Source organism: Bidens hawaiensis, unplaced genomic scaffold (assembly GCF_021521415.1).
Source record: "Bidens hawaiensis isolate Kalapana, Puna unplaced genomic scaffold, B.hawaiensis_p1.1 tig00001177_1, whole genome shotgun sequence".
NCBI lineage: Eukaryota > Viridiplantae > Streptophyta > Magnoliopsida > Asterales > Asteraceae > Bidens > Bidens hawaiensis.
This window is the reverse complement of record NW_027491067.1, coordinates 54,153-67,887: the sequence shown is the minus strand read 5'-3', so window position 1 is coordinate 67,887 and position 13,735 is coordinate 54,153. Positions and strand designations below refer to the sequence as shown.

Here is a 13,735-nt window from a genome sequence, read left to right as displayed (position 1 = left end):
TAGTCATTTTAGTATTATCTAGTGTATTTTAGTATAACTAAATTTAAAGAAGACGAAAAAAGATATTTCAAAAAACATTGATACGAGTTAGAAGTTAGGGTCCGGTCCCAATGGACAAACAAACAAAATACTAAACGATTACAAAGATATAAAGATCCTTTATTTCTTTGGGTCAAACAAAAGATAAGCATCAATCAAACAAAGCATGATTACAGTAAAACGAAACCATTTCGTCATTCAAAAACAACAAAGATACTTTTAAGCCTAAAATTTTATTTTATTTTATGCCACCGTAAATGTTAATCCTAATAACCTTTCTTTGTAAATCCCTGCAATGAACTGCCCAACCCTGCCCCCACAGCTTCTGCAAAATATTGTACCTGAAAACATCAACCAAAACAAAATATTAAAAATGCAAACATTCCAAATGTACATATATAATATAACCAACTAGAAGTAAACAACCTCTTGAAAGGTCTTCTTTAAATCAAAAGCGTCTCTTAGTCGCTCATTTAAGAATGTCCAAGTATCATTAAAATCTGAAAAACACCACCACTATCATCAATCACACGTGACACAGAAAGCAAAAAATCCAAACGAAAAAAAAGAGGAAAAGAAACCTGTGGAGTTATCGGTTAGCATGTATATTTCAGTTGTGGAGTACACCCCACCAATAACAGTGCGTTTGAGGTACCAATCGACACCACTTCCTTCATCGTTTGCGGCATGACAGAATTCATCAACCAGCATGGCCCGTTGTTTAAAGCTTGTTGACACATTTGCTGGTTGTGCCTGTTCATATTAAAGTTAAAGGCTCGCTTATCATTTCAACAACATAGCATTAAACCTACATATGCTAATTGCAACTTACCTGAATGCTAAGAGCTTGAGGCCACTTTGATATGTAAGGAGCTTGCATTTGTAAGCGAAATTTGATAAGCTTGGCAATACGCTCACTTGCTACTAAATCTTGTAATTGTAACTCACCGGAGTCGATTGTATCGATAAGTTTTTGCAAGCATTCGTCCATAAAATACTGAAAGGCAATGTAAACGTTTAAAGAGAAATATGATAAAGACGGTTCCATAAGATAGATACCTCTACTAGTGCAGCCTCTTTTCTTGGAATGGCTCCGACAATGGAAGGTGAAACACCGACATCCCTGGCACCGGCAATCATGGCAGCTTCACTCCAACCCAGTCGAATCTGCAGCAGCATAAATCAGTAGTAGTATTACGTGAACATAACATAGGGATAATAAATCCATCCTTTGGATTTTGATAATCCTAAGTAACTATGACCTATTGGCAGATAATAATAATAATAATAATAATAATAATAATAATAATAATAATAATAATGATTAGGATTGAAATCAAATGTAAAATTACAGCAATAATAATAATAAATTAATAGATAGATATGGTGAATAGTAAGAAAATGATACCACGTGTTGGAGAGAAGCTTGAATGACACGAGCTTGTTCTTGTTCGTAATTAGCCCTAGGGGTGTTTATTGTTCGTCTAGAGGTGGTATTATTATTATTATGAGTATTGAAATGATGATTATTATTAGGGTTTGAATGATGATCATCAGGGAAACGAGGAGGTGGTGGTTGAGATGAGAGAAAACGTAATCGGAAATGAGACAGAGGGGTTGCAATTCGAAGCCGGTTGTTGAATGGTGCTGCTCCATGCTGAAACAATCGCTTGGCTGCCCATCGATGCATTTGCAACACAATAATAATAATAATAATAAAACAAATGATTGATGATGGATTGGATGCTACACACAGACTGCACTCACAAACAACGGAGACGAGAGAGAGGAGGTTAGTTTGTGTTTTGTTTTGGGGGATTTCTTGCTTCCACGTTGCACCCACAATTTGTCAAAACCCTAAATCCAAACGGAAAACCCGATATCCGACGAGTAATTACTCATTTAAACTTGATGGATTTGAAACAAACTTTAATAATCGGGTATGAATTTTGGAATGCCTAAATCGATCAATTGCCATCCTTATTGTCACCTCTATTTATCACAAAATTACAGTTTTTTTCCCAATATGTGAATTTATGATTAACACATGGTATTAAAAAAAACTATATACTTTCTATTATATAGTTAATTGAGTTTTTTTTCATATAAGAAAAAACTAACGATGTAAATAGTCTGTTAACAATATTTACACATAAGTATGAGTTTTAAAGAGACTTTTATGAGAAAAAACACTAAGTACGTTGATATTTATGTGCAAAGCGTTGTTAAATGATTAATACGAGAAAAAACTAAAATTAAGTTGGTTTTTATGTATAAAAAATTGTTAACCGTCTTTACAATAAAGAAAAAAAAACCCAAAAAATGTGTTGTTTTTTTGTGATAATTGCTTTAACAAATTTTTATAAAATACAAATTTTACATACCAATTTTCACTTTTATGTAATTTATATTCGTTAGAATTTGCTACTTCTATGTTCAATTTCACCCATTGTGTTTTAACTTTTATGCAATTTTTATTTGTTAGGGTTTGTTGTTATAATTATTATTATTTATTGGCAAACACCCCCCCTTATTTTACACATACTTAACTCCAAAAATCATCACATCTATATATCACGAAATTTGAACAATCAATTTCCTCATTGGGGAGTACACCAATTAGTATTAGGTGTTGTTTGTTTTTTCAGAGATAAAATGTCTGCAATTTGCGGACCACATCTGCAGACATCTGTAGCAGAAAAGGTGGACCAAACATCTGTAGACTGTAACAAAAAGACTGTTTTTTAACATCTGCAGACTGGTAAAATAAACTGAAATTTAAATAACATCCAAATTTAAATAATTGTCAACAACACTAAATAATATTCATAATACCACAAAAACATATGGGCTTTGTAAAAGAACACGTCTGAATTAATACCGATTTCCAGGATTTTTTTTCTTTTTTGATGTGCAGACCCCAAATAAAATAAAAGAACATAAATCTATTCTAGCAATTTTTATGAGAATCTATCTTCAACAATTCTGAACAAGAAACAGCCTTAATAGTTTTGACTTTGCCTAATCGATATCGGCCTTCCTTCCAGATTCTCAACTTTCTGATTTAATAGAATCCATTCAATTAGAAAGTATCTGATTGCAGAAAACATACAAAGCCCAGATGTTCTTGTTTCACCAACACAAGAACACAATCGCTTGTTCCAAAGATGCGGCGGATCTGTGGTGGAGAGAGAGAGATGCGGCGGCGCTGGAGGGTGTCCAGCGGTGGAGGGTGGCCGACGGTGGAGGAGGGTGGCCAGCGATGGAGGTGGAGGGTGGAAGAGGGAGCTAGGGTTTAAGAGGAGAAGGAGGAGGAAGGAGGAGTTGTTTTGTGTTGTCTAATGAAAAAATAAGAAGAAAGAGGTAGGAAGTGGTATGGACAATGTTTATAGGAGAAGAGTGAGCAGACGTTTTTAAATGAAATTCCTTTCAAAAAACAAACGCACTGTAAAGCAAAACGGCTGCACGTTGTCTGCGCGGCGCAGACAAAAGAGATGGGGAAGTGCTTTTAATGAAAAACAAAAACCCCCTTAGTATATATATTAAAAGACAACGTTGGTGTGCATTACCTATTGTAACACTAGCTTCTATTGTTGTACACACGGTCTACTCTTCGTTACCTTACACGTGTGCTTTTGTTTGTATTGTATATAAGTTGTATGTTTTTTCTTTGTATTATTTGCGCCTTACACGTATCCATTTACTTTACACGTGCTCTGTTGTCATCTCATTTCATCTATCAAAGCTTTCTCTCTGTTTCAAACTTAATCAATCAAAGCTTTCTCTCTCCGGTGGTGGATCTGTTATTCAAAACAATATACGAGAATGTGACTGTATCTGAGTATACATACACGTAATAAAAGTTATGATGATGAGCTACACCTCATCTGAGCCTGCCTTCATATTTGTTGTCTCTATATGTTGATAATGATGAATTTTGTATGTTTAAGGCTATGATGATATTTTATTATCTGAGCCTATTGCCTAATTCTCTGGTGTTTTTTTTTGTTTGATTTGTAGTCGGTGGCATGTTTGGGATTTAGAATGATAATTGAATAGTTGATTCCGGTATTTCTTTCCGATTGTTTTCCTTTACGGATTTGATGTGTTGTTATATGATGTTTGCTTTCCCTTTCTCAAAGATTTGTTACTTAGAAAAGTTCTTTACTTTTAGTTTTCTTTTCATTAGTTGTGTCAATATTTGCTCCAAAGATACTAAATTTACTTACAAAAAGTCAACAAAAGAGATTGGAATTAAGTATTTATGTTAAACAGCTATTTGAATCTCAAATAGCAAACATATTAATTGAATTCAGTTTTAAGATGCACTTCTAGGAGTTTTTTATTTATTATAACTAATTCAACTAATTTATTCTGTGATTAAGTTTAATATATTTGTCTTGACAGATTCTTGATAAGCTATGAATCTTCGCTGCAGTCACAAAGCGGGGTGGTCGGTGGTTGTGCCAATACGCTGGTGGCATATTGACAACAGTCGGTTGTTGTGCCGATACACTGGTGACGTATTGCTATTGTCGGATAGAAGTATACATGATTAAAAAATAACTCACTGACTAGGGAGTTTGGACGTTGGTGGTGACTTTAGTTTTTTGGACTCTATATATAGGCATGACTATTGATGTGGATGGGTGTGGGTTAGATTCAAGAAGCAAAGCTATCCATTATCGTTTCCTTACAGTCTCTTTGGACTTCAACTAATACATGTCTCCTTTAATACATAAGTATTGTGTATGTGTATGTTCCAAATAAGTATCATGTATGTGTATGTTCCAATAAAAAAGCTTTTTAAGTTTTTTAAGTCCCGCGTACATAACTTCAAATTGCTTTCACTGTTCAAAGCCATGATGATCAAAATCGAGGGGATTCGATTGACATCTTGATAACCAAGATCCGAGTTTCGTCTATGGTGTCACAACCCCCCGCAACGCGGGGGGTCGAAATGCTAGTTTGATTATTAATTATCTATTGTTTTTTCATGGAAAAACTTATTTTAATTCATAAATGAATTCAATTTAGCTAGCATTATACACAAAATCAAATACACAATAAAGATCTAATTATGTACGAAATGGTGTTTGACATGTGATGCTTGATAAATAAATACGGAGTAAATAAAAATAAAAAGCATCCACTAATTCACGCCTAAAATAGTCATACATGTGAAAAAAGGAAGTGCCGAATGAGATTGCAGCAATTAAGCCAGTTTGGCTTAAAAATGATTACATATGCATAATTCATTATTTGAGTCGGATTTCTTTTCTTTTTTCCACACATACATACATAGTCATACACATGACTTGACATTAAAGAATGAGTTCTCTAATCTAAATGAAATAAGCCGATCCGAGGCCTCTCGCGTTCACTACATTCGTTCGTTCATTCATTCATTCATTCAGTTTCTTGCCTTCACCCCCGGCCTCAGCCTTATCATTTTTTTCTTTTTACGGCCTCGATCTTTGATTCTATCGATTCCCCAATTATGCATACATGCATTATTCAATTCAATTCAATCCATCCATCTCTTTATTAACTAACATTTACCTCTTCTATTCTTCTTATTGCTTCACTTAAATCAATTCTCTCATCCTCTTCGCTTTCCGTACAAGCAGCTCCTATATGAAGAACCTTCTCCATTTCCGAAACAGAAGAGGATGATATCTCCGGATCAATAAGCTCTTTCCCTCGGTTTTCTGCAAGGGCGGACTTAACCCATTGGACGACATCCGTTCCACCCTTTTGGTTATTGTAATACTGGGACGGGTATTTCCCGGTCATGAGTTCCAGAATCACAATGCCCATGCAATAAACGTCGCTCTTTTTGTTCACTGTTTGGTTTAAAACAGCTTCCGGAGACTTAAAAGCGAACATGCATTGCACGGTTGGGGTGTTGTTAAGCATTGGGTAGAAAGCGTAGTCACTTAGAAGCGGCTCGTAGTCTGACCCCACCAGTACATTGCTCGACTTCAAATTCCCGTGAGGTAATGGATACGATTCGAATTCCTTATGAAGGAAACCCATTCCACGTGCTACTCCTTTTATGATCTTTAACCGCTTATCCCAGTTTAGTTCTGCATGGGATATCCCATGCTCACCTGCAAGTAGTTAGTTAGTTAGTTAATTAGTTATACATGTAAAACCAAATTAAATAATTGGTCATGATGATAAGTTGTGTTTTAGGGTATGTTTTGCAAAACTAGATGGTAGCTGTAGCTTAGGCTTAAAGCTATATAGATATAATTGGTCATAATGATATAGCTACACAGCTACACCGTTGTTTGATTTCACACCATCAAACGTCATCCACAAGCGACCGTTTTGAACAAAAAGTTAAACTTTGAAACTTTTTTGGTCAAAACGGTAGCTAATCCCTTAAATAATATTATTTACCATGTAAAACATCAAACGTCATCCACAAACGACCATTTTGACTAAAACTTTGAAACTTTTTTGGTCAAAACGGTAGCTGGTCCCTTAAATAATATTATTTACCATGTAAAATATAAAGCAGGCTTCCTTTGGGGACATATTCGGAGACTATAAGTTTCTCTTCTTTCCTAAAATGATAGGCCAAAGGTGTCAATATGTTTTGGTGCTTGAGTTTGGCCAACTTCTTCATCTCTGCATCAAAGACCTCTTTGGTCATCTGGTTCATCTCCCTCACCCGCTTCACCACCACCGACACTCCACTACTCAGCATCGCCTTGTATGCGGACCCTAACCCTCCATTTCCAAGCACCTCTGCTGCAGCCTTCATCAGGTCTTGCAACCCAAACACCCCCCTCTCTTCGTTTACCATCACCAGGTCCCCTACCCCACCACCCGCTTTTTTCACTGCTGCAGGATGGGCTGCAGCTGCAGATGCATCTTTGATGTCTGCACTACTGCTAGCAACGGTCTGGTTATTAATGTTTGTACTTGTACTACTACTGCTGCTGCTGGTATTGTTATTATTATTATTATTATTATTATTATTGTATGGTTGGGTAGTACTAGAAGTTGCGGGTTTTTTGGTTACGGTGGGGATATTAACAACAGCTTCATCAATACCACCCTTACCCAAAGGTCTTGTATCTTCGTCTATTTGATTCGCTCTGGCCAAGATGATCATAATCAAGAGAGCAACAACCACAATCATGATGATCCATTTAACTGACGATTTTGATTCTGTTTCTGGTTCTGGCTCGTCTGGTGGATGATTAGAAGGCGTGGTGCATTCTTTGTCGAGTATTGAACCGCATAAGTCAGGGTTGTTTTCGAACACTTTTGCATCAAAGTTGGTTAAACTTTTGGGTACTTCTCCTTGTAGTTTATTGTTGGATAGATCAATCGATGTGATGATGTCCGGGTCCAGAAATGTAGGAATAGGCCCCGAGAACTCGTTGTATTCTAAATGGAGTTCCTTGAGATTTGGCAATTCTCCGATGGATGTTGGAATCTGTCCCGAAAAGTTGTTATGTTGTAGCCATAATTTCTTCAAGGAACCTAGAGTTTGGAAAAAATTGGAAGGTATGACCCCGGTAAACCAATTGCCACCAGCGTAAAAGGCTTTTATGAAACGAAGGCGATTGATTTCTGGCATGGGGCCAGCGAGGGAATTGTTTTGGATGCTGAGGGCTTTGAGGCCCTCGATGGCCTCGAAGACCCCTAGGTCAGGCTGGCCTTCGAGGTCCATGCTGGAGAGGTTGATGGTGCTGATCAACCCATTTGAACATATGATGCCAACCCACACGTTGTTGGGGTCGCATGGGTTGGATCCGTCGTCTTTCCAGTTGTATAAAGCGTCCGATTTTGTCAACGAGTTCTTGAATTGGAGGAGTGGGGCTTGTTGGGAGAGGCTGCATGGCGGGAAAAGGAGGAGGAAGGGTAATATTACGAGGAGGCGGTGGTGGTGGCGAGGGCAAACAACGGCCATGTTTGCTTAAGCCGCGCGCGAGGAAGGTTTGATCGGTGAGGAAAACAGGCCGTTGTGTGTAGAGATTAGAAAAACATGCATGCATGCAAGGATATATTATTATTATTATTATTATTGTTATTATTAGAATGACAATGTAAACGTGTGAAAAAAATGGTGTTAGAGATGAATTGACAAAACAAAGAGATTGAATTGAATGAAAAACATTAGTGGCTGGTAATGGTGGATGGAAATTGGAAATTAGTTGACGACTCCGAATTAATAGTTGATCAGGTTAATGTAAGGGTTATAATTTAATTGACATTGTCAAAGTTTTTCTATTTTAATCTCTTACATGACATATTACCACACTACTAGTTACTTAAAATATTTGTGCAAGTAAACTAAACTATATATTCTTTTTTAACTTAACATAAATAATTATTAATTGATACGGAGTACTATACTAAAGCTGTTAAACGCTTAAAAAACAATATTGTGACTCACATTGAAGCTAAGGTTTTGACTTTTGACCAACGTATTTACATATTCAATTGGTTTTGAGACCTTCTAGCAAAGGGAATCGATAAAGACCACATATTTTTTGAAGGGAGTCGTGGGTCTCTCAAGAAGAGTTGACATCCACAAACAGCATTTTAATGTATTATACAATTATACGTACATAAATCTAAATTTAAATTTTATTCTTGGAATAGACTGATCTATCATAACTAAAATGCGCCTTAGAATATTCCTCATTAATACGTAGTTTTTCAATTTTAATTAAAGCAACAACAGTTGGAATACATGATAGAAACGAGCTAGGTATCATACGGGTATCGAAAATGCTCGGTTCAGTTGTGGTATAGTAAATAAAAATTCGATGAATACCAACATCCGTACCAATCCTGATAATTCAAATAGTGGTACTGAATCAATATCAATGATACCTATTTTGGTACGGTACATTTTCTTATCTCTAATATGTGAGTTGATCGTCACTCTCATATTCACGTCTAGAGAATAGATAGAATAGCCGTAGCTGGAGTAGGTGATTGTTGCTCGCTTGCTGTCTACTAAATGAACTGGCTGTTCTTACTCTAAACAAGTCAAGGTGGTTTTCACCAGCGCGTAGGTGGTTCTAGCTCAAAAGAACATATACAGATAATTAATATGTTTCCTTTATATATATGAGGTAAAGACCGACTATCTAGAATATAAAAGATCCCCTCACTGCACACTTTATATATATGTTTCCTTCAAATTAATTGATTTCTTAGTCTTGGTAAATAAAATATTCTTAGACCTTTTGGTTCACATTTGAGGACAATAACAATTCATTTTAACTCATTTAAGATATACTTTAATTACTTTTTTATGAATAGAAAACAAACACATGGTTTGTTTGTTTACCTCAAAGTCGAACACATATATGTACTAAGATAATAAAGTATGAAGGAAAAGGTGAAATAGAAAGTTAAGGTTAAGTTTGAGCATTCTCAACCCATTCTTTAAAGTTGTCAAACCCATATAATTTAGGGTAAATTTTAAGAAAACCATCAAAATCATCTCTCCAATCTATTCCCTATTATATGGATGAGTTATATAGCAACTAAAGTAAATTTCTAAATATAGGGACTTATGTTTGATCCATACCATATAATATATCACATATCTTCCAATCACTATTTACTATATAATAAGACAAAAGAGAAAAAAATAATAAACAATTAATTTATAGATATTAATAGGGAATAGAATGTGAAAGAATTTTGAAAAATTATAGATAAATTTATAGAATGATATTTTTTAGCTAAATTATAGAAAAAATATATGAAATGAGATCTGAATGCTCTTAGTTGCAAAATATTATAACCCTAACAGAAAAGAAACATTTGATTTTTTTTAAAATGAAATAAAAAATAAAAATAAAACGTTTTTGAAATGCAAAGAAAAAGACATTTAAAGAAAAGTAAAGATAGTGAAGGGAATAGGGTGCAGGTGGGGCCCAGGAAAGGACAGGTCATAAGTCGAAGGCAATAGGCATGTAAACCTCGTGCTTAAATGAAAATGTAACTTATATTAGGCTGAGGGGTGTGGGGGGCTCTAATGGGGGCTTTAGCGGAGGCTCCAACCAATAATATTATGACGTGTGGCAGAGAGAAACTGGATAAGGGGGGTGTTGGAGCCCCCATTGTTTAAATATATTCAAACAACGTATTATTAAAAAAACTCATAAATTATTAAAAAAAACACATTAATATCTACAAATAAAATAAAAATTAAAGTACTAAAAAAAACATTATTCTTATTCTTCGGCTTGGTCTTCTTCGATCAACCTCTTTCGGATACGTTCCTTTTGCTTTTCCATTAGCATTTGATCGACCGGATTTAGGTTACTGAAGTCTTTAGTAAGGAAGTCCAAATCTCTCATTCGACTTTTTTCCTTTTTGTCATTAGAGACCACCTCCATGGTTTTGTTGAATTTATTGAGGGATTCAACAAGATTGGCGATGTTTACGGCTTCCCCCTCAGCCGGTTTTTTCCCCTTGGCGTCCCTTCCCAATGGCCGCCTCCTCGGCGGTGAAGACGTTTCCTCCTCCGCAATTTTTAGGTCGAATCCAACGCGGCAATCCGACCCGGTTGAAGTGCTATACGCTCCAGACGAACTAGTTTTAGTGCGTTTTGGCCGTACTTCCGCATCAACGTCCGGCGCCACCAGCTCAACCCACTTGGAACACCTTTTCAACCTCTCCCACAACTTTAAATCATCCCACGTCTTCACATCCCATACCTCCGCAAACACTCCTGCTTCCACTCTTCGACCGTGAAATTGTAACCGCCAAATCATCACTGCCATTTGGTCTCATACGACCGCTGTTCCTGTTGAAAAGATTAGTAAACAAGCCGACAAATTTTCTGATTACGGACCACCGACCCGAAATCATATCGGCGTTCCGCTCTGTACTCCCAACGAGCGTATAGAACGTCTCCCTAACCTTTGTCCAAAAATTCTTGCTCTTTTGGTAGTCGGCTGCAAAATGAATAAATAAATTAGATTTCCATTTAACTTTTTTATTTAACTTTTTTATTAAAAATCATTTTTAAAAACGTTAAAACAATTACCGCAACGCCGATCCTCATAAATGACTATCCAAGCCCGACACAAGGCTTCCTTCTCATCCGATGACCACGGAGTGGTTTTCCGTTTCGTCCTCGGAGTCGAAGCCGGTCCCGACCCGTCCGTTGCAAGTTGTTTTTTCCGGTGGACGCGTCTTTTTGGTCCCGTAGCTTCACCGTGTGATTCTTGTGTCTCCGGAACAACAAAGTTAGGAGACGGTTGTGTGTTGGATGGTTGAAAGCCGGATGATTCTTGCGGCTCCGAATAAAACATCGGTTGGTGCGGTGACGACCATAAATCGTCGTCAATGTAATCTGAATCAAGGTTTGGGTACCAATTTCCAGCCATTTTTTTTAAAAAAAGTTGGGAAGATGAGTTGATTTTGGGTGAATGTTTGAAGTTGTGGTGATTGATATGGGTGAAATGGGGTATTATATAGGAAAAAAAAACGTTTTTTTTTATTAAATAAGAGCCCAACGGCTCTTTATATAAACCAACGGCTCTTTGCACACTCCCCTATGCCACTTTACTCTCTCTTCTGCCGCTAACCCCATCACGCCTGCATGTTTTTTCGCGCTCGCGCCCCGTTAGCGCCCCCGCTATCGCCCCGGTGGTGTGGTGTTAGCGCCTGGGGGCGCGAGCGGAGGGGCTCTAGCGCCCCCGTTGAAGACCCACACCCCCTATGCCTTAGGCTGAGGGGTGTGGAGCGCGAGAAAGGGCGCGTGAGCCCATCCGCTCGCGCCCCCGAGGCGCGAGAGGGGCGCGAGCGCGGAAATCCAGGCAGGCGCAAGAGGGCTAGCGGCTGGGATAACGCGTGAAGTGGCCTGGGAATGCGTAAATAGAGCCGTTGGGCTCTTTGTTTATTAAAAAAAAAAATTTTTATTCTTAAATTGAAATACACTGAATGAGAGACGAAAATAATATTATTTTATAATGAATACACATTAACATCATACCCTTTTTTGTTTACAAGAGACTTCAGTAACCTAAATCCGGTCGACCAAATGCTGATGGAAAAACAAAAGGAACGTATCCGGAAGAGGTTGATCGAAGAAGACCAAGCCGAAGAATAAGAATAATGTTTTTTTTTAGTACTTTAATTTTTTTTTTAGATATTAATGTGTTTTTTTAATTAATGTGTGTTTTTTTAAATAATTTATGAGTTTTTTTAATAATACGTTTTTTTAATACATTTATAAAAAAATAAAAAAAAAACCGCTCGCGCCCCCTCTCGCGCCCCTCCACACCAGGGCCCGGGGCGCGAGCACCACAACCAACACCCATCTTATCAAGTTTCTCTCTCTGCCACACGTCACAATATTATTGGCTGGAGCCCCCACTCGCGCCCCCCACACCCCTCAGCCTTATAAATAAATGTTGCAGCTGCAGCATTATCATTATTATTATTATTATTATTTTGTATTTAAAAAGGAAGAAGCAACAGGAGATAAGTAGGTACTATTCTACCGGTGATTAATAATAATAATAATATGTCTGAGGTGGTTGATTCCGGCCCTGAAAAATCAAACAACACCAACAAATTCTCACAGACTTTCAATCTGTTGAGTCAGTACCTCAAGGAAACCGGATCTCTAGGAGACTTCAATCTTGGTTGGTATTTATATATATATTTTCATATTCATGCATACTTTGGTTTGACTAGATCTGTTATTTTTGTTATGGATTGTTATTCTTTAGGGATGGCAACAAGGCCGCCAAAGGAATCATCGAGTCAGTTGAGCATCTTTTATGCCGGGCAGGTGATTGTGGTGGATGATTTCCCACCCGATAAGGCTTTGGAAATTATGAAATTGGCTGGCAGTGGGACCCCCAATGCTGTTTCTGGTAAGCAATTTACTAGGTTAATTTGCAAGGTGAAGTTAGTTAATACATACCAAACCCCAAAATTAAAAAACATAAGGCTAGAGCTCCATAACTAAACAAACTTTAATTAACTCTCGGGCTTGTTTCAACTTTTTATCTCTAGTCACTCGCCCTCAACTCGGCTTGTTTGCACCTTGTATAAACTTAATTTTTTTTTAGATGAAAAAAATAAAAAATCGAGGGTCCGTTACGAAATAAGTAATTATTATTATTATTATTATTATTGTATATTTTGGTTTGTGATGCAGATCTACCACTGGCCAGAAAAGCATCTCTGGCTCGATTCTTGGAGAAGAGAAGAGAGAGGTGCGTATTATTATTTGTGATTAATAAGTTTAGTAGTCATGTAATTTATTTATTCTTGAAGATGGAACTAATTAAGGAAAGTTATTCACAGAATCACCGCTAGAGCATGTGCGTATTCGAAGCCTGAGCCGGTGGTGGACAGTAATTAAGTTGTAGTCAATTAATGGTAATGCATATGGTGTTGTTATGTTATCTCTTGGATTATTATCACTTGTTTGGTTATGGTTATGGTTATGGTTATGGTTATGGTTATGGTTATGGTTATGGTTATGGTTATGGTTATGGTTATGGTTATGGTTATGGTTATGGTTATGGCATGTATAATTTGTACTTGGTACTCCTACTTAATAATCCTTGTTAATGTATCTATAACTAGTAGTTGATAATCATCATATCATATCATATTATAGCTTATAGCTTGTTTGTTTGATCTCTGTTTCTTATTGTAATGTATATGTTTCTTACTATGTCAA

At 36.9% G+C, this 13,735-nt stretch overlaps 3 protein-coding genes across 3 annotated transcripts; 1 reads left to right on the top strand and 2 right to left on the bottom strand.

Moving 5' to 3' along the window:
- Positions 1 to 159: 159 nt before the first annotated feature.
- On the bottom strand, positions 160 to 1,729 carry LOC143561433 (uncharacterized). The gene is made up of 6 exons (XM_077049526.1): positions 1,448 to 1,729; positions 1,099 to 1,206; positions 872 to 1,036; positions 621 to 792; positions 466 to 539; positions 160 to 380 (listed from the first exon to the last, which is right to left on the bottom strand). The coding sequence occupies exons 1-6, from the start codon at positions 1,727 to 1,729 to the stop codon at positions 306 to 308; spliced, it is 876 nt and encodes a 291-aa protein (XP_076905641.1). The 3' UTR covers positions 160 to 305.
- Positions 1,730 to 5,560: 3,831 nt separating this feature from the next.
- Positions 5,561 to 8,404, bottom strand: LOC143561490 (pollen receptor-like kinase 3). Its single transcript, XM_077049567.1, has 2 exons — positions 6,550 to 8,404; positions 5,561 to 6,152 (listed from the first exon to the last, which is right to left on the bottom strand). The coding sequence occupies exons 1-2, from the start codon at positions 7,970 to 7,972 to the stop codon at positions 5,587 to 5,589; spliced, it is 1,989 nt and encodes a 662-aa protein (XP_076905682.1). The 5' UTR covers positions 7,973 to 8,404; the 3' UTR covers positions 5,561 to 5,586.
- Positions 8,405 to 12,468: 4,064 nt separating this feature from the next.
- LOC143561483 (protein TIFY 11d-like) lies at positions 12,469 to 13,519 on the top strand. The gene is made up of 4 exons (XM_077049556.1): positions 12,469 to 12,683; positions 12,771 to 12,917; positions 13,205 to 13,262; positions 13,354 to 13,519. The coding sequence occupies exons 1-4, from the start codon at positions 12,563 to 12,565 to the stop codon at positions 13,409 to 13,411; spliced, it is 384 nt and encodes a 127-aa protein (XP_076905671.1). The 5' UTR covers positions 12,469 to 12,562; the 3' UTR covers positions 13,412 to 13,519.
- Positions 13,520 to 13,735: the final 216 nt, after the last annotated feature.